The sequence below is a fragment of the Chiloscyllium plagiosum genome, unplaced genomic scaffold, assembly GCF_037043375.1.
Source record: "Chiloscyllium plagiosum isolate Xiang-an unplaced genomic scaffold, Cpla_swu_hap1 HiC_scaffold_35, whole genome shotgun sequence".
Classification (NCBI taxonomy): domain Eukaryota; kingdom Metazoa; phylum Chordata; class Chondrichthyes; order Orectolobiformes; family Hemiscylliidae; genus Chiloscyllium; species Chiloscyllium plagiosum.
Window position 1 is genome coordinate 2,714,805 of NW_028270173.1, and position 21,066 is coordinate 2,735,870.

General features: G+C 43.0%; 1 protein-coding gene across 1 annotated transcript in view; it reads right to left on the reverse strand.

Moving 5' to 3' along the window:
• The window catches only part of LOC122541477 (uncharacterized), a 208,061-nt gene that overhangs the window by 171,532 nt on the left and 15,463 nt on the right, over positions 1–21,066 (reverse strand). The window contains exon 2 of the mRNA XM_087979105.1: positions 13,294–13,596. Within this exon, the coding sequence (XP_087835231.1) occupies positions 13,294–13,585 (292 nt within the window). The 5' untranslated portion in view covers positions 13,586–13,596. The remainder of the gene's footprint in view (positions 1–13,293; positions 13,597–21,066) is intronic.

Here is a 21,066-nt window from a genome sequence, read left to right on the forward strand (position 1 = left end):
ACACATAATCTCCAGATACAGGATGGTGGAATGCATAGATTCAGATCAGGGAACTCATTTTACTTCCAGGGTACTCCAGGGAGTAATGAAGGGGTTAGGAATCTCCTGGGTGTTCCACACCCCTTGGCACCCACCTTCATCAGGAAAGGTTGAGAGAATGAACCAGACACTCAAGAAGCAGTTATCTAAATTGGTAGTAGAAACCAGACTCCCTTGGACTAAGTGTTTACCTATAGCTCTTTTGTGAGTGCGAACGGCCCCAAGGAAAGATATAGGGCTGTTCCTTTATGAGATATTGTTTGGCCTGCCCTATTTTGGAATGAAAGGGGAACTGCCAACCCTGGAGACTAAAGATTTGTTCTTAAAGAAATGTATACTGGGCTTGTCCTCCACTTTGTCTTTCCTCAGGAAACAGGGTTTATTGGCACAGACTCTACCCCTTGAATTCACCGTCCATCCAATTCAACCAGGGGAATTGGGTCCTAGTCAATCATGGACTGAGACCAAATTGCATCCAGACTGGGAGGGGCCGTACCAAGCACTCCTAACCACTGAAACAGTATAAGAACGGCTGGAGTCACTACACTTGGATCAAAGGGCCAGTGGAATCTCCAGTTGAGACAGAAGTCTGGACAACTGAATTGACAAAAGAGCCACTTAAAAAGTTGAAAAGACTTTAAATAACTAATTATACAGTAGCGGCGCGAGCACGGGATAGATTTTGTAGTATTGTATGCTAAGCCTCTCGGTGCTGACTACATCTGTGGGAAGTGCACCTGCTGACTACATCTGTGGGAAGTGCACCCAACACCAGCTCCTCAAAAACCGCGTTCGGGAACTGGAGCTGGAGTTGGATGAACTTCGGATCATTCAGAAGGCAGAGGGGGATATTGACCGGACTGACAGAGAGGTAGTCACTCCCCAGATAAAAAAAAAGACAGATGGGTGACAGTTAGGGGACAGAAAGGGAACCGGCAGGCAGTGCAGGGATCCCCTGTGGCCATTCCCCTCAACAATAAGTATACTGTTTTGGATACTGTTGGGGGGGATGACTTACCAGGGGAAAGCAGTGGAGCACCTGCTGCTCAGAAGAGAAGGGGGAAGAGGAGCAGAGCAGTAGTCATTGGGGACTCGATAGTTAGGGGGACAAATAGGAGGTTCTGTGGGGACGGAAGAGACTCACGGTTGGTGTGTTGCCTCCCAGGTGCCAGGGTCCATAATGTCTCTGATCGTGTTTTTGGGATCCTTCAGGGGCACGGAGAGCAGCCCCAAGTCGTGGTCTACATTGGCACCAACAACATTGGTCAGAAGAGAGATGGGGACTTGAGGCAGGAATTCAGGGAGCTAGGATGGAAGCTTAGAGCTAGGACAAGCAGTTGTTTTCTCTGGTTTGCTGCCCATGCCAAGTGCTAGTGAGGTGAGGAATAGGGAGAGAAAGGAGTTGAACACGTGGCTACAGGGATGGTGCAGGAGGGAGGGTTTCGGGTTTTTGGATAATTGGAGCTCTTTCTGGGGTAGGTGGTCCCTCTACAAGCAGGATGGTCTTCATTTAAAGCAGAGGGGTACCAATATCCTGGGTGGGAAATTCACTAAAGCTATTAAGGTGGATTTAAACTAATGCAGCAGGGGGATGGGAACCAAAATTGTAGGACAGGTACAGAAGAGGATGAGAGTAGGGAGTTCCCAAATCAAGTATCTGACACTGGCAAGCGAGAACCTGGTTTGAAGTGTGTGTACTTCAATGAGAGGAGCATCTGAAATAAAGTGGGTGAACTGGCAGCATGGGTTGGTACCTGGGTCTTCGATGTTGTGGCCATTACGGAGACATGGATAGAGCAGGGACAGGAATGGTTGTTGCAGGTCCTGGGATTTAGATGTTTCAGTAAAAACAGAGAAGATGGTAAAAGAGAGGGAAGTGTGGCATTGTTGATCAGGGACAATATTACAGTTGTAGAAAGGATGTTTGGGGACTCGTTAACTGAGGTAGTATGGGCTGAGGTTAGAAACAGGAAAGGAGAAGTCACCATGCTGGGAATTTTCTATAGGCCTCCGAACAGTCCCAGAGATGTAGAGGAAAAGATAGCAAAGATGATTCTCAATAGGAGTGAGAGAGGCAGGGTAGTTGTCATGGGGGACTTCAACTATCCAAATATTGACTGGGATCACTACAGTACGAGTACTATAGCTGGGTCGGTTTTTGTCCAGTGTGTGCAGGAGGGCTTCTTGACACAGTATGTAGACAGGCCTACAAGGGGCGAAGCCACTTTAGATTTGGTACTGGGTAACGAGTCTGGCTAGGTGTTAGATTTGGAAGTAGGTGAGCACTTTGGAGACAGCGATCACAATTCTGTCAGGTTTACTTTAGTGATGGAAAGGGATAGGTGTACTCTACTGAGCAAGAGTTACAGCTGGGGGAAGGGAAATTATGATGCAATTAGGAAAGATTTAGGAAGCGTAGAATGGGGAAGGAAACTGCAGGGGATGAGCACATTAAAAATGTGGAGCTTATTCAAGGAAAAGCTCCTGTGTGTCCTAGATAAGTATGTACCTGTCAGGCAGGGAGGAAGATATAGAACACGTGAGCCGTGGTTTACTAAGGAAGTGGAATCCCTGGTCAACAAGAAGAAGAAGGCTTATGTTAGGACAAAATGTGAAAGCTCAGTTAGGGCGCTTGAGGGCTACAAGGAAGTCAGGAAAGACCTAAAAAGAGATCTCAGAAGAGCCAGGAGGAGACATGCGAAGTTGTTGGCGGATAGGATCAGGGTTAACCCGAAGGCTTTCCATAGGTATGTCAGGAATAAAAGAATGTCGAGAGTTAAATTAGGGCCAATTAAGGATAATAGTGGGAAGTTGTGTGTGGAGTCAGAGGAGATAGGGGAAACACTAAATAAATAGTTTCCGACAGTGTTCACTATAGAAAATGAAAATGTTGGCGAGGAAGATACAGAGATACTTGCATCTAGACTAGAAGAGATTGAGGTTCACAAGGAAGAGGTATTAGAAATACTGCAGAGTGTGAAAATAGACAAGTCCCCTGGGCCGGATGGGATCTATCCTAGGATCCTGTGGGAAGCAAGGGAAGAGACTGCCGAACCTTTGGCATTGATCTTCAAATCATCGTCTAAAGGAATAGTGCCTGAGGACTGGAGGATAGCAAATGTGGTTCCCTTGTTCAAAAAGGGTAGTAGAGACAACCTTGATAATTACAGACCAGTGAGTCTCACTTCAGTTGTTGGTGAAGTGTTGGAAAAGGTTAAAAGAGATAGGATTTATAACCATCTAGAAAAGAATAATCTGATCAGGGACAGTCAGCACGGCTTTATGAAGAGTAGGTCGTGCCTAACGAATCTTATTGACTTTTTTGACAAAGTGACCAAACAGGTAGATGAGAGTAAACCGGTTGATGTGGTGTATATGAATTTCAGCAAGGCGTTCGATAAGGTTCCCCACAGTAGGCAATTATACAAAATGCGGATGAATGGGATTATAGGAGACACAGCAGTTTGGATCAGTAATTGGCTTGCTGAAAGAAAACAGAGGGTTGTAGTTGATGGAACATGTTCATCTTGGTGTCCAGTTACTAGCGGTGTACCACAAGGGTTGGTGTTGGGTCCACTGCTGTTCGTCATTTTTATAAATGACCTGGATGAGGGCTTAGAAGGATGGGTTAGTAAATTTGCGGATGACACTAAGGTCGGTGGAGTTGTGGATAGTGACAAAGGATGTAGTAGGTTGCAGAGAGCCACAGATAGGATGCAGAGCTGGGCTGAGAGGTGGCAAATGGAGTTTAATGTGGACAAGTGTGAGGTGATACACTTTGGCCGGAGTAATCGGAATGCAAAGTACTGGGCTAATGGTAAGGTTCTTGGGAGTGCAGATGAGCAGAGAGATCTCGGTGTCCCTGTACACAGATCCCTGAAAGATGCCACCCAGATTCACAGGGTTGTTAAGAAGGCATACAGTGTTTTGGCCTTTATTAATAGAGGGATTGAGTTCTGGAACCAGGAGGTTATGCTGCAGCTATACAAAGCTCTGGTACGACCACACTTGGAGTAATGTGTACAGTTCTGGTCACTGCATTATAAGAAGGATGTGGAAGCTTTGGAAAGGTGCAGAGGAGATTTACTAGGATGTTGCCTAGTATGGAAGGAATGTCTTACGAGGAAAGGCTGAGGGCCTTGAGGCTGTTCTCGTTAGAGAGAAGAAGGTTGAGAGGTGACTTAATAGAGACATATAAGATAATCAGAGGGTAAGATAGGGTGGACAGGGAGAGTCTTTTTCCAACGGCAAACATGAGGGGACACAACTTTAAAGTGAAGGGAGACAGGTATAAGACGGATGTCAGAGATAGTTTCTTTACTCAGAGAGTAGTCAGGGTATGGAATGCTTTGCCAAGTTTAAGTGCATTTAAGTCATTATTGGACAGGCAAATGGACTTACATGGAATAGTGTAGGTGGGATGGGCTTCAGATTAGTATGACAGGGCGGCGCAACATCGAGGGCCAGAGGCCTGTACTGCACTGTGATGTTCTATGTTCTATGTTCAATACCACTGTAGAATGGGAAGAATGTTTAGGTACACTATATTAGCGTTTCTAGTCTTAGGATTCTGTCAGACCATGGTGTGGTTGTCTTACTTAGTGATAACGGTTCCAGAAAGTACAAATCCAAAAGTCATAGATACAGATACCTACAGCCTGGTGGATTGTGGAGACGTAAGAAATCAAAGGCAATACAGTAACTCAGAGATACGTCTTAGGTTCTATGAAAAAGCCCCCAAAAGGGGGGGCATGGAATAAGACTAACGGGATGACAGTGTCCCGGAGAGAGAAGTGTAAGGGATATCTTTGGGATAAAGAAAGGCGGAGGCAGGAAGACCTCAGAGGTGATCTCTTGATTAATCCACTCGTTACAGTACACCAAGGCCCTTTCTGGCCAGCTCTTGGCCGTCCCGATAAAAAGTGTAACCCAATATATTTAACAATAAAGAAAACCTCATGGTATGAAGCAGTTTTAGGGGGAGAAACCTATCAGGTCCAGTTAGACCAAATATTTGGGACAGAGATGAAAGCAGACGGGAAGAATTTCCTGGGATGTTGTTTAAAATACAGGTGAAAGACAGAACCCGAGTAGGAGAAAGGAATAGTAGAGTCCCTTACTCTGACCTTAAGGTGATAAAAATTATCGAGGTAAAGGACTTAAAGCAGATCATTGAAGTAGAAACAGGATATGGGGATACAAATGCCTGGGTTGAATGGGTAAAGTACACTGTGAAAAGTTTGAATAAAAGCAATTGTTCTGCATGTGCCTCTGGGAGACCAATGGCCCAAGTAGTGCCCTTTCTGCTCGGGTGGAAGCGAGATAGGAGAGGGCATGACATGCATGATAGCCCTGTATCAGGATGATGTACGGAGTAATAAAGATTGTATGCCACTTCTATTAAAGTTCCCTCCTTTAAAGAAGGAAGGCTTAAAGACGCACCCCATGTTTCTGCTGTGGTTGGAAATCACACATCGTGTGTAAACAGGTGAGGAACAGATCGGTCCAGATATTTGGGGGAGCTGAAATCATGTACCGAGATTGAGTATGTGACAGAAAAGGGAGGGAACTACTCAGCATTAAGGATTCCCCAAGTGGATCTGTGGTGGTACTGCGGAGGGAAAATATTGAGACCCATCCGACCTCCAGATTGGAGGGGCACGTGTGCAATTGTACAATTGGCAATTCCATTCACCCTGGCATTTGAAAAGAAAGAGATAGTAAAGGAAGGGGGACAACGTAAGAGATCACTATTGGGTACTTTGTTTGATGATCAGGTATATCTAAACTCTTCAGAGTCCCAAAAGGGGTACCTGATGAGTTCAAGGCTCATAACCAGATCACGGCAGGCTTTGAATCAGCCCTCTTCTGGTGGGTAACAGTCAACAAAAATGTGGATTGGATAAACTATATTTTCTATAATCAGCAAAGGTTCATTAATTACACTAGAGCTGAACAACTTGATGCAACCAGCAGAATGGCCTGGGAGAATAGAATGGCCCTAGATATGATCCTAGCAGAAAAAGGGGGAGTGTGTGTAATGTTAGGAGGGAGCTGTTGTACCTTTATTCCAAATAACACAGCCCCAGATGGGTCTATTACTCGAGCCCTGCAAGGTCTAACAACACTAGCTGAAGAACTAGCTGAAAATTCAGGAGTCAGTACATCATTGGCTAGAATTGTGGTTTGGAAAGTGGAAGGGTGTGGTGGTTTCAGTCCTTACTTCCTTGATCGTAGTGGTGGGAGTACTAATCGCAGTAGGATGCCGTATCCTACCTTGCGCACCAGGGTTAATCCAAAGGTTGATTGAAACAGCTTTGGCCACACAAATGCCTCTAAAGAACAATCGGGGGGGAATGGCTCTCGTCGATACGGGGGCAGCAAGGTCATCCTTAAATTTTAAGCCCAAGGCAGCGGGAACAAAAGTGTTAATTGGATTATGGTGACAATTTTGTGATGAGAGGCATGAAGAATCAGTTTTGCGCTCATGACAAGTACTGCCACCAAATTGGGGATTGAATTATCTGCAAATAGTGCTATGAAATCCGTTGTGATTCTTAAAAATGAATGTGCTCGAGCAAAACAATTACAGAAACAGAATGAGAAGGCACAAGTGACTGGTAAACAAACAGAACTGTGTAATTACAGTTTTTAAAATGTTTTAGTCACCTGTTGCGTTTCCACCTTGAATTATGTAATATATATAATTAATAATTAATATTTATAATAAATCAATTGTGTTAGCCTGAATCAATATTAATTAGCAGGATTCCTTCACACATTCTCAGTGACCTGTCATATTGATTCATGGTTAATTTAAAACATGACTGCATTGATTCATTGTTAATTAAAGAATGGAAAGCTACATTACTGGCCAGAGTGTGTGCAGGCAGTGGCAGCAACAGCCTTATTGGTCGAGGAGAGTCGGAAACTTACTTTTGGGGGAGCCTTAATAGTCAGCCCCCCACATCAGGTACGGACCATACTAAATCAGAAAGCAGGATGATGGCTCACAGACTCTAGGATCTTGAAATATGAGACGATCTTAATAGAGCAGAATGACCTTGTGTTAGTCACAGACAATTGCTTGAATCCAGCTGCATTTCTGTGGCGGGGAGAGGGGTTGGTCCTTGGCGATTCAGAACACAACTGCCTTGATATTATTGAATATCAGACTAAAGTGCGATGGACTTAAGGGATGTACCGTTGCATGTGGGAGCTCAGTTGTTTATTGATGGGTCCTCCCGGGTGATTGAGGTAAAAAGACACAATGGAAATGCTGTAGTAGACGGGATAGAGGGAAGCGTTATTGAGGCTGAAAGACTGCCTAACGGCTGGTCATTCCAAACTTGTGAACTGTATGCCTAGAAAGAGCTCTCAGAGCCTTAGAAGACAAGGAACGGTGTACACAGTCTCCAAATATGCGTTTGGAGTGGTACATACCTTCGGAAAGATTTGGCAAGAAAGAGGACTGATAAAGAGCAGAGGAAAAGGTCTAGCACATGAGGAATTGATGAAACAAGTGCTGGAATCCATGTTACTCCCGAGAGAAATAGCGGTAGTTCATATAAACGGACATCAGAAGGGGAATGAACCGGAAGTAAGGGGAAATAGACTGGCCGATGAGGTAGCTAAAGAAGCGGCCCTGAATCCACAGGGGGCAGTGATATACTCCCTAGTACCTACAATTCCAGATCTTCAGGGTACCCCGTTGTTTACTGCAAAGGAGGAAAAGGAACTAAAAGATTTAGGAGCTGCAAAGACAGTGAATGGGTGCTGGATGTTACCCGATGGGAGGGAAATGTTGAATAAAATGATGATGCAAGAAATTATGGCTGTCTTACATCAGGGGAGTCATTGGGGAGTGCAAGCAATGTGTGATTTAGCCTTAAGGAAATACGGATGCAAAGGGTTATATACGATAGCCAAACAGATATGTGAGGGATGCATAATATGTACAAAAGTAAACAAGAAAGTGTTAAGAAAACAAGTCCCAGGAGGGAGACAACCTGGGCTAAGACCATTCCAGAGCATCCAGGTAGATTATACCGAATTACCCCGAGTGGGAAGACTGTATGTTGGTAATAGTTGATCATATATCCGAATGGGTGGAGCCACTGCCAGTCCCAGAAACTAAAGATTTGTTGTTAAAGTATATACTGGGCTTGTCCTCCTCTTTGTCTTTCCTCAGGAAAGAGAGTTTATTGACACAGACTCCGCCCCTTGAATTCGCTGTTCATCCGATCAGACTGGGAGATTGGGTCCTAGTTAAATCATGGACAGAGACTAAATTGCAATCGGACTGGAAAGGGCCATAGCAGGCTCTTTTGACTACCAAAACGGCGATAAGGACGGCAGAGAAAGGTTGGACTCACTACACCAGGATTAAGGGACCAGTGGAATCCGTGGTTGAGAAAGAAGTCTGGACAGCCGAATCAATGCAACAACCACTGAAACTCAGGCTAAAGAGACTTTGAGTAACTGATTATACAGTAGCGACGCGAGCGCGGGATTATTTCTGTAAGATTGTATATTAAGTCTCTTGGTGCTTTAGCACGATTTTTAGAATGTCGGGGATGCTTAGGGTTATGATACTAGCTCTCTTAGTATTGGGATTTTGTCAAACATCGTCTTCATATGTGTTATTAATGGTCCCTGAGTCTTATAATCCGCAAGTAATAGACGCCGATGCATGCAGCTTAGTAAATTGTGGGGATGTAGATAATCAGAGACAGTACAGCAGCTCAGAGATACATCCTATAACCTGCAGGGATGGCCTTGGGGATGGTATTTGGATTAATGAACTTGTCACAGTACACCGGATCCCCTTCCTACCAGCCCTTGATTGTCCGATAAAATGTGTAACCCAATATACTTAACGATAAAGAAAACCACATGGTACGAAGCGTTTCTGGGGGCAGGGCACCTATCAGATACAATTAAATGAAACACTTGGGATAGAAATGAAAGCAAACGGAAAGGATTTCTCGGGCTGTTGTGTCCGAATTAGCGTAGGAAAGGGAAAACGGTTAGAACTACTGGATAATAAGATACAACCTTTCACCCCTCCCAATGACCCTAAGGTGGTAAAAATTATAGAGGTGAAGGACTTGAAACAGACTATCAAAATAGAAACTGGATACGGGGACGCAAATACCTGGGTTGAATGGGTAAAGTATACTGTAAAAAGTCTGAATAAGAGCAATTGCTATGCATGTGCCTCTGGTAGACCAGTGGCCCAGGTCATCCCCTTTCCGCTCGGATGGAAGCGCGACAGGAAGGGCATGAAATGTATGATAGCCCTGTATCAGGATAAGACTGCATGGAATGATAGGAACTGTCCCTCCCTATCCCTAATGTTTCCTCCCTTGGAGAAGAAAGACTTAAAAGCTCCCCCTATGTTTTCAGCCGCAGTCGGAAATCACACGTCGTGTGTACGAAGACTAGATTAGATTAGATTACTTACTAGGTACAAATCGGTCCAGAGACTTGGGGGAGCTGAAATTATGTACAGAAATTGAGAATGTCCAGCAGATCTGTGGTGGTACTGTGGAGGCAAAATATTGAGACCCACCCTACCTCTAGATTGGAGAGGGATATGTGCAATTGTACAATTAGCAATCCCACAATTAGCAATCCCATTCACCTTGGCATTTGAAAAGGAGAAGAGAGCAACAAAAAGAGGAAGGAGTAAAAGATCATTATCATCACCTCCTTTGATGATAGGATTTATCTAGACTCTACAGGAGTTCCTAGAGGGGTATACCGCATGAGTCCAAGGCTCGCCACCAGATTGCAGCAGGCTTTGAGTCCGTTCTCTTCTGGTGGGTAACGGTTAACAAGAATGTGGATTGGATAAACTATATTTTCTATAATCAGCAAAGATTCATCAATTACACTAGGGATGCAGTCAAAGGCATAGCAGAACAGCTTGATGCAACCAGTAGAATGGCTTGGGAAAACAGAATGGCCTTAGATATGATCTTAGCTGAAAAAGGGGGTGTATGCGTGATGTTAGGAGGGAACTGCTGTACTTTTATTCCAAATAATACAGCACCTGACCGGTCAATCACTCGTGCCTTGCGAGGATTGACCACCTTAGCGGAAGAGCTGGCTGAGAATTCAGGAGTAGACGCATCACTCACGGGATGGCTGGAATCATGGTTTGGGAAATGGAAGGGAGTAGTAGTCTCCATCCTTACCTCCCTAATAGTGGTAGCAGGGGTGCTGGTAGCAATTGGCTGTTGTATCATACCTTGTACGGGGACTAATCCAACGGCTGATTGAGACAGCCTTGGCAAAACAGATGCCCCTAAAAGGTAATCAGGCAGAGGAACTCTACCTTTTGAACAATGAGGGGATGAGTGAGACCAAGATGGACGAAGTCTCAGGGATGATGCTTGCAAAATTTGGGGGTGACATATGAGGGAAATGCAGAAGACAACAATTTAAAAAAACGAGGGGGGATTGTGAGAGACGCTTGCAAATGTTGTTGTTTCTGCAAATATCACAAGGCTGAATCATCAGGGGGGTGTAGGTTAAGCTAGATATGCTTGCACAAACAGCTACGAGTAGCTGTTTCTTGCTTCTGCAGAAAACCACAATCAGAGGTCATAAGGCTCAGTGTGGGGAAGAAGTGTTGATTTAGCAAGCATGTACACAGCTTGCAGTGAAGGGGGATGCACACTAATAATAGACCACAGAGGGATGTGGTGAAACGGTCAAACTTTGTGGTAAAACAGCCAAGATAACACCTGCACTTTGTCACGTACAAGGCCAAATAAGGCAAGAAACAAACAAGAGTAAGGGACCTTAGGCTTAGAGTAGTGGGAGAAGTAAACAGGAGGAGTGAAGCTAGAGCTTGTGATAGGATTCGACACTTTGCATGCTAAGCCAATAAGGTAAAAAGGGAGTACCGAGACACTCAGCTGAACTATATAACTTGCAATGTTACATACATATCGGTGTGCCTACCCTGTAGACACCCGCCTTGCAAGAGTGTGAATAAATTAAACTGCTGCTTCAGAGATTGTCTCGGACTGAAATTATTTCCCACACCATCCTTCTACGCCCACTTCCAAATCATTTATAAAAATGACAAACAGTAGTGGCTCCAAAACAGATCCTTGTGACACACCACTGGTTAACTGACCAGGATGAACATTTCCCATCAACCACCAACCTCTGTCTTCTTTCAGCTAGCCAATTTCTGATCCAAACCACGAAATCACCTTCAATCCCGAAACTCCTTATTTTGTGTAATAGCCTACTGTGTGGAGTAGCCTTACTGAAGTCCATACACACCAATTCAACTGGATTACCTTCATCCACCTGTTTCGTCACCTTTTTGAAGCACTCAATAAGGTTAGTAAGGCACAACCTATCCTTCACAAAACCGTGTTGACTATCCCTAATCAAATTATTCCTTTCCAAATCATTATAAAGCCTATCACTTATAACGGTTTGCAACACCTTACCCACAACTGAAGTAAGGCCAACCAGGACTGTCCCGACTCCTCTTTTTAAATAAGGAAACAACATTTATGATCCTCCAGTCTTCTGGCAATTCTCCTGTCGACAATGATGACATAAAGATCAAAGCCAAAGGCTCTGCAATCTCCTCCCTGGCTTCTCACAGAATCCAAGGATAAATCCCATCCGGCCCTGGCGTCTTATCGATTTTCAGATCTTCCAATATCATCCAACATCTTCCCCATTATTGAGTAGATGCCAGTGTTATAGCTGGACTGCAAGAGCTTGGCTTGGGGAGTGGAAAGTTCTGGAACATAAATCTTCAGTATAATTGCCAGGGCCCATAGTCTTTGCATATCCAGCATCTCCAAGCATTTCTTGATTTCACATGGAGTGAATCAAATTGGCTGGAAACTGGAGGAGGTCAAGATGGATCATCCACTTGGCACTTCTGACTGACGGTTGCTGTGAAGTTGCTGTCTTCCCTATCTTTTGCACTCAAGTGTTGGGTTCTTTCATCATTGAGGATGGGGATATTTGTAGAGTCTCCTTCTCCAGTGAGTTGTTTAATTGTCCTGATGTAACTGATGAAAAGTATTCATTAAGTGCTTCTCCTATATCCTCAGATTCCACACACAACTTTCCACTACTATCCTTGATTAGCCCTAATCTTACTCAAGTCATTCGTTTATTCCTGATATATTTATAGAAGGCCTTAGGGTTTTCCTTAATCTTATCCACCAACAACTTCTCATGACCCCTCCTACCTCTTCTTAGCCCTCTCTTTAGATCTTTTCCAGCTAATTTATAACTCTCAAAACCCCTAACTGAGCCTTCACGCCTCATCCTCACATAAACCTTCCTCTTCCTTCTAACAAGAGCTTCAATTTCTTTAGTAAACCATGACTCCCTCTCTCGACCATTACTCCCTGCCTGATAGGCATATACTTATCTAGGACCCACAGTAGCTGTTCCTTGAATAAGCTCCACATTTCAAGAATGTCCATCCCCTGCAGTTTCCTTCGCCATCCTATGCATCCTAAATCTTGCCTAATTGTATCATAATTGCCTCTCTCCCCCCGCCCCCCATTATACCTCTAACCCTGCGGTATATTTCTATCCCTGCACATTGCTATTTAAACATAACCAAATTATGGTCTCTATCAAAAAGTGCTCACCTACCTCCAAATCTAACAACTGGCCGGTTTCATTCCCAAATACCAAACCCAATATGGCATCACACCTTGTTGGTCTGTCTACATACTGTGTCAGAAAACCTTCCTGCACGCATTGAACAAAAACTGACCCATCTAAACTACTTAAACTATAGTATTCCCAGTCAATATTGGGGAAGTTAAAGTCCCCCATAACAACCATCTGGAATGGTTAAAAGTAGATAAGTCTCCAGGACCAAATGAAATGTATCCTGGGTTGTCGAGTGAGGCAAGGGAGGAAATAGCAAGGGCACTGGCAATAGTTTTCAATTCCTCTCTGGCCGCAGGAGAGATGTCAGAGGAGTGGAAGACAGTTAATGTGTGTTCATTATTCAAGGACTGAGCAAGGGATAAACCAGTAAATTATAGGTGGTCATTCTGTAGTGGAGATATAATTGGAAGTAATTTGGAGAGGCACAGATTTTGACCAGTGCAGACTCAACAGGCTAAAGGACCTTTTTCTTCTGAGCTGTAGACATCTGTGATGCTATAACACTCTGATGGGAGAAATGAAAGGAACAAAACCTCCGCATTCTATTCAGCAAATAAACCTTTTTAGTGTGCTTACCGTACACATGGAGATGCACTGTGAATATGCGGGTTTTCGTAGAAAGGTCAATGTATTCATAGATTCCACTGTCATCTTCCCGTACCTGTGTTAGCACAAAGGTCCGCATGTCTGAATAGTACAAGATTCGTTTTTCATATGTAGGTGCAGGTTTAGAAATTGTAATATGTGTTGCTTCATATCTTATTATCTCCATATGATTGCGGGTAACAAAAATCCAGGCTGTCTGTGAGTTTGGTCGTCCATTTTCCGGTGTTGGAAATAGAACAGAGTCCCCTGCAACAACAACCATCTCAGCTGGATCTGAAATAGAAAGCATATTAAATAGAATCATTGAAGAAACAACAGCAGATGATATGATTGAATCCAGAGTCAATACTAAACACCAGCAAAGACTGAACTGGTCTCAAGAGCTGCTGTTGGGACAGCATGGACCCTGACCCTGACTCTGTCCCCACCATCATTGAAATGAGACAAACACTTGTGACAGAATCAAATATGGATTGGTAACATGGAAAATGAGGATTGTTCTAGAAGAACCAACATGGAGTTTTTAATGGGTAAATGTGATGTTGACTAATTCAGGATGGTTTTGAAGGGGTTAATTATAAAAACTGCTATTGATCTGATGTCCATGGACTTTCAAAAAGCAATCAACACAGAAACACACAACAGATCTGTGAAAAAAATTCCAGTTCATGGAAAAAAAGGGCTACTGACAACCTGTGGATTGTAACGGAGTGTCTCAGGAATTAGATTATTAGATTCCCTACAGTGCGGAAACAGGTCCTTCAGCCCAACAAGTCCAAAGAGTAACCCACCCAGACCCATTCCCCTACCAATGCACCGATCACTATGGGCAATTTAGCAAGGCCAATTCACCTGAATTGCACATCTTTGGACTGTGGGAGGAAACCGGAGCACCCAGAGGAAACCCACGCAGACGCAGGAAGAACGTGCAAACTCCACACAGACAGTCACCTTAGACTAGAATCAAACCCAGATCCCTGGCGCTGCAAGGCAGCAGTGCTAACCACTAAGCCACTGTGCCACCCCAATTGATTGTGAGACCCTTGTTTTTTCTGATCTTTTCTAGACATTTGGGTGTAAGAGACAATTTCAAACTTTTTGAATGATACAAAACTGAGAAGCATTGTACACAGTGAGTAGAACAGTGTAGAACTCCAAAAGGAGATGGACAAGTAGGTGGGGTAGCAGATAGTTGAATAATAAGGTTCAATGTGCAGAAGTGTGAGCTGATTAACTTTGGTCATCAGAATATGGAGACACAATATAAAAGAGAGATTATAATAATTAAACAACTATGCATCCCTTCAAGGTTCGACAACTCAAAACAGATCAGTCAACCATGGCTAACAAAGGTAATTCTGGAAGTTATAACATTAAAAGAAACCTTCAATAAAGTTGCCAAAAAAATGAGTACTTCTAAGGATTAGGACGTTTATAGACTACAATAAAAGAAAACCAAAAAAACAGATAATGAAAGGGAGAAAGTGCTATAAATATGATCTCACAAAAACATAAAATTGGAATGTAAAAGCTTACACATGTAAAAAGGAAATACTAGGCTAAAACAAATGAGGGTTTATTATAGAAAGATCCAGCAGAATTTATCTTAGGGAATAAAGAAATAACAGACAAGCTAAATTATTTCTTTGTGTATATTTCACTGAGGATGATCCTGGAAATTTCCTAGAACCAGAGGTCCAAGTGACTTGGGACAGTAAAGGGTTAAAGGAAATTAGCATTGGTGAGAAGATTGTCCTGGAGAAATTAATGGGGTTGAAAGTTGATAACTCTCTAGGATTTGATTGTCTACATTCAAGAGAGTTGAAGGGGTTTGCTATAGAGATAGTTGATGCATTAGTGATTATCTTCCAAAATTCTCCAGATTCTGGAATGATGCCTGTGAATTGGAAGGTATCAAATATCACCTAGTATTTAATAAGGGAACAAGACAGAAAAACATGAATTACAGACCTGTTGACAGTAGGGAAAATACTAGATTTTATTCGAAAGAATGTGACAAGGAAATGGTAGGATGATAATGATCTCTTTAGGCATAGTCAGCATGGAAAATTGAGTTTGATGAACTTTTCTGGATGCTACCAACAAAATTGACAGAGAACCTGATGGACTTATGATTTGGAGATGTCGGTGTTGGACTGGGGTGTACAAAGTTAAAAATCACACAACACCAGGTTATAGTCCAACAGGTTTAATTGGAAGCACTAGCTTTCGAAGCACTGTTCCTTCATCAGGTGGTTGCTGATGAAGGAGTAGCACTCCGAAAGCTAGTGCTTCCAATTAAACTTGTTGGACTATAACCTGATGTTGTGTGATTTTTAACTGATGGACTTAGCATACTTAATTTTTCAGAAGTTATTGACAAAGTCCCCCCATAGGAAGCTGGTGAGAAGAAATTAACACACATGGGTAGAATAAAGACTGTCTTTTTACTCTTGCTTATTTAAAATTGTGGTCTGTAATGAGAAAAGAAATGATAAAAAGCCAGGACTCCAAAGGTTGCTGCACAGATGGAAAGTAAGTAACTTGATACACATTGTGAACATTATTTGTACAGCTGTGTGTTACAGAAGTGTTTGGAAGAAAAGGTTGTGCACAAATGGAGATTTGATTGGCAACAAGTAATGGATGGGGATCCAAGATGGCGGCGACCCAGTAAGACTGAGTCTATAGTGCTCCTCCCAAGACTTGGGCACAGTGGGTCACCTACCCCCTACCAAGCTCACCAAATCATTTATAAATCATTTTTAATAGTTTAGTAACTCAATTAGTTGTGTAACATTACATTTAAGCAACTTTATCCTAAGTTAAAATGACTAAAGGGAAGGGAGCCCGCAGCTCTCAGCAAGCAGGAACCTCTCCCCCACACTCTCCAGCTGCAGCAGAGGCGTCCACAGCCGCCCCGGGGGACTTACCTACAGTAGCAAGCCTTGCAGAAATGCTTTCCAAGCTTGACTCGAAGATTGATGCCTTTATCGTCGAATCCAGGAATCGTTGGGAATCGCTCTCGGCCGCGCTGCAGAAGCACGACCGTGAAATTGAAGAAATTCAACGCCGAGTCGGAGGGGCGGAGCTAAAGGCCGCGACCTCGGAGACAACCGCTCAATCGGCCGTGGATCAGGTCCGGACTCTCGAGCAGCGAGTCCGGACCTTGGAAAATCATATTGACGACCTCGATAATCGAGGCCGTCGACAAAATATTCGTTTGCTGGGCCTTCCCGAACAGGAAGAGGAAGGCCAGCTTACAGCATTCCTGGAGCAGTGGCTGCCACAACTTTTAAATCTGCAAGCTGGATCAGGCCAGGTAAGGGTGGAATGGGCCTACCGGGTAGCAATACGCGGGCCCGGCTCGAACCAGCGCCCACGCCCGGTCCTGTTCCGGCTGCAGAGCTACAGGGAGAGGCAGATACTCTTGAAGCCTCTAGAAATCTCGGAAAAGACCCCCAAGCTATGATCTACAAAGGATCCAAGATCATGCTATTTCAGGACTTTTCCCCGGCTCTGTTTCGAAAGAGGAAGGCATTCGACGAGGCGAAGAAGCGTTTAAGGGACTTAAATGTACAGTACTCCTTACGCTACCCAGCGATGTTACGCTTTAACCATGAAGGATCTGTATATAACTTTGGATCACCAGAAAAGGCTAAGGAATTTCTGGACTCTCTTAGATAAACTGTAGGACATAATGGATGTTGGTCTGCCTTCCCCCCCCCCCCGTTTTGGTTTATATCCCCTCCCTTTTTTTTTCTTACCTTATTGCTTAATATTATTATGGGGGGTGGGGAGAGGGATTTGATTTTCTCCCCCCCCCCCCCCCCTTGGAGTTGTTTTCTGTTATTATTTTATGTATATATGAGGGGTGTATGTATATGTGTGTGTATGTATGTATATATATATATATATGTATGTGTATGTATATATATGTATATATAAGCTGGGGGATTTGGTTAATGTTGGTGGGGGGAGGTGGTTACCTTATTCGATTTTACCTCTGTCTTTAGGAGCGGGGTTGTTTTTCCCTTCGTTATTTTGTATTATCATATTTAATTATTATTTGTTGAACTGGTAATTTTATAGTTATATGTTTATATATGGTATTAACATTACCAAATATACCCAGGTGTTGGTAGGGGTGGGGGTGGGGTGCTCACTGTTAACTCTAGCTTTGTATTATATTTGAATTTTCCTCATTTTATTGAGGAGTGCCTGGGTCAAGGGTGGGGCATTGGTTGGGAGAGGATATGAGGGATTTTTGGAGAGGAAGTGATGCCCCCTGGGAACAAGGGGGAAAGTCTCCACTTAGATACGTTTTATATCTTTTTTATTTAGAAATAGTTTTTTACTGTATTGTTGTGGGTGTATTAAAGAGGGTTTATTTTTGTAAATTTTACATGTTCCATGCTCGGGATGTTCTGGATAGGGTTCCCCCTCCCGAGGGGTCTCGGATTGGCCCAGAGGATTATGGTTGATCAATCGGTTAAGTGGTGCACCTGGAATGTCAAGGGGAGTATTTCACCACTTAAAAGGAAGAAAATATTATCAAATCTTAAGAAGGAAAGAGTTGATATAGCTCTCCTACAGGAGACACACCTGTCAGATAAAGAACACTTGAAATTACGACAGGGCGGATTTGATCAGGCCTTTTTTTCTTCTTTTAGCTCAAAAAGCAGGGGAGTTGTTATTCTTGTTCGGAAGAATTTCCCTTTCAAAATCCTAAAGCAGATAAAAGACGAATCTGGACGATATATCTTGATTAAAGCTCTCATAAATGGAGAGGAATATGGGATTTTAAATTTGTACTGCCCCCCGGCACACCCCTTTAAATTTATAACGGAAGCCTTTTCAAAATTGATGGCTTTTGATGCCCGTCATATAATTATAGGGGGAGACTTTAATTGTATTATGGATCCGGAAATAGACAGGATTCCCAAGAGTACTGCAGGAGTATCTCCCAGATCTAGACAATTGATGGATCTGAACAAAGAATTAGGATTAGTAGATGTATGGAGATGTCTTCATCCACAGGGTAGAGATTTTTCTTTCTACTCTAATCCACATAAATGTCACACCAGAATTGATATGTTTTTTGCCCCCTCAATTTTTTTAAATTCCATATCATTCTGTAAAATAGGTAATATAGCAATTTCTGACCACGCTGCTGTATATATGGAAACTAAGGCGAGGAACAGTGGGACATCCCCTCGGTATTGGCGTATGGACCCCTTCTTAATGAAAGATAGTAAATTTGTAAAGTACTTCTCTCAAGAATTTAAAACTTTTTTGGAAATTAATTCAGGTACAGCTAGCAACCCGTCAATGATGTGGGAGACCATCAAAGCTTACACGCGAGGCTTGATCATCTCCTACTCAGCGACCCAGAAGAAATTAAAGGGAGAACAACAGCGTCTGCTTGAAGCCCGCTTAAAAGCGGCTGAAACAGCATACACTGATAGACCCTCTATTATTAAATTGCAAAGGATTACAGCTCTTAGGACAGCTCTAAATACTACACTTACTCAAAAGGCTAAGAGGGAAATATTATTTGCAAAGCAAAGGTTATATGAATATGGCGACAAACCGGGTAGATACTTAGCATTTCTAGCAAAGAAAAAAAAGGCCCCTCAGACTATAATGTCTATCAAGGAAAGTACGGGTATTTTGACTCATGATCATAAAAAGATTAATGCGACCTTTAGAAAATTCTATTCTGAGTTATATAAATCACAGGATTGTGAAGATAGGACGAAGAGGATGCAGTCATTTTTTAAAAATTTGACTTTTCCAGACCTAACTCCGGAACAAGTATCGGTCCTAAATGCTCCTCTTACACCCCAAGAAATAGTTGATGCAATTAGGCACCTTCAAAATGGTAAGACGCCGGGCCCAGATGGCTTTCAAGCTGAATTCTATAAAGAATTTACAGAAATACTGGTTGGTCCACTTATGGATATGTATAACTATGCATATAGTCAGGGCTGTCTCCCGCCTTCGCTGAAAGAGGCAAATATCTCTCTTATCCTTAAAAAAGGAAAGGACCCAGAAGATTGTACATCATACAGACCAATATCCTTGCTAAATGTAGATTTTAAAATCCTCTCTAAAACGTTAGCACTGAGATTAGAAAGGATACTGCCACATATTATAAAGGAGGATCAGACGGGGTTTATTAAGGGCCGTAGATCATCCAATAATGTTAGAAGGGCTCTGAATATGATTCAAGCTTGTCATCAGGGAAAGATACCAGGAGTAGTGGTTTCATTAGACGCGGAAAAGGCATTTGATAGGGTCGAATGGTCATATTTGTTTTACACATTGGAGAGGTTTGGTGTTGGACAGGTGTTTACCAAATGGATCTCAACATTGTATAGTGATCCCAAAGCAGTTGTGGTTACCAATGGATTAGGCTCGGATAGCTTCAGTGTGGGTAGGGGCTGCCGTCAGGGATGTCCCCTCTCGCCATTGTTATTCACGCTAATAATTGAACCACTAGCAGAAGCTATACGAGCTGATCCTAATATAGTGGCCCCAAGGATTGGTACAGGTAAACATAAAATTACCCTTTATGCAGATGATGTTCTTCTATTCCTCAGTAACCCTTTGATGTCCATACCTCGCTTAATCCAAGTTATTAATACATTTAGTGCATTCTCAGGCTATAAAATTAACTTTTCAAAATCGGAGGCTATGCCAATGGGTGGCCTTGCTGTGATACCCCGCTTAGCGGACGGTTCCCTTTTTCCCTTTCGCTGGTCCCTGGAGGGTTTCTTATATTTAGGCATTTTTATTACCCCAGTATTTGGTCAGTTGTATAAGGCTAATTTTGTGTATTTATTGGAAAGGATAAGGCAGGACCTCCAGCGATGGGGAGACCTGCCAATTTCCTGGTTGGGTAGAATAGCATTAATCAAAATAAATATCCTGCCCCGTCTCCTATATCCTATGAGAATGCTTCCGGTGATGCTGCCGAGGACAGCTTTATGTAAATTATACGGCTGGCTGAGTTCCTTTATCTGGAACCATAGGCGGCCCCTCATTAAGCTGAAGAAGCTACAGCTTCCACAGGCAAGGGGTGGATTGGACTTCCCAGATTTTAGGAAATATCAATTAAGTTCCCTATTAAGTTATATAGCTGATTGGGTCTTGTCTGATCCACAATCAATCTGGTTGGACATCGAGGCTTCTCAAGTAAAATACCCACTTATTAACCTTTTATTCTCAGACAAGAGGAAAATCATTACAGATCACTGTAAAAACCCTATAATACTGAATACAATCAAGGCTTGGAATATAATGCGGCAAAATGAGGGTAATTCACATAAAACATCCCCCTATGCACCGATAGTGGGAGCATGGGGATTCCAACCGGGGTTAACAGATGCCACTTTTAAACTCTGGAGATCCAGGGGTATCTCATGTCTCGGGGATTTATTTAAAGATGGGGTCCTGATGTCTTTTGGACAGCTGCGTCAGAAATTCAGATTACCCAATGGAGACCTCTTTCGATACTTCCAAATTCGAGATTTTATACAGAAGAAGACTACGTTATTAGATAGTCTTTATAAATCCGATAGAGAATGTAGTGTCCTACGACCAGTGGGGGTATCTTCCGTCAGTAATATTTATCATTTGCTACATGATGAAGTATCGGGAGATATGGATAATCTGCTTAAAACATGGGATCAGGATCTGGGACTAGAAATCTCCACAGAAACGTGGAATGATATCTGG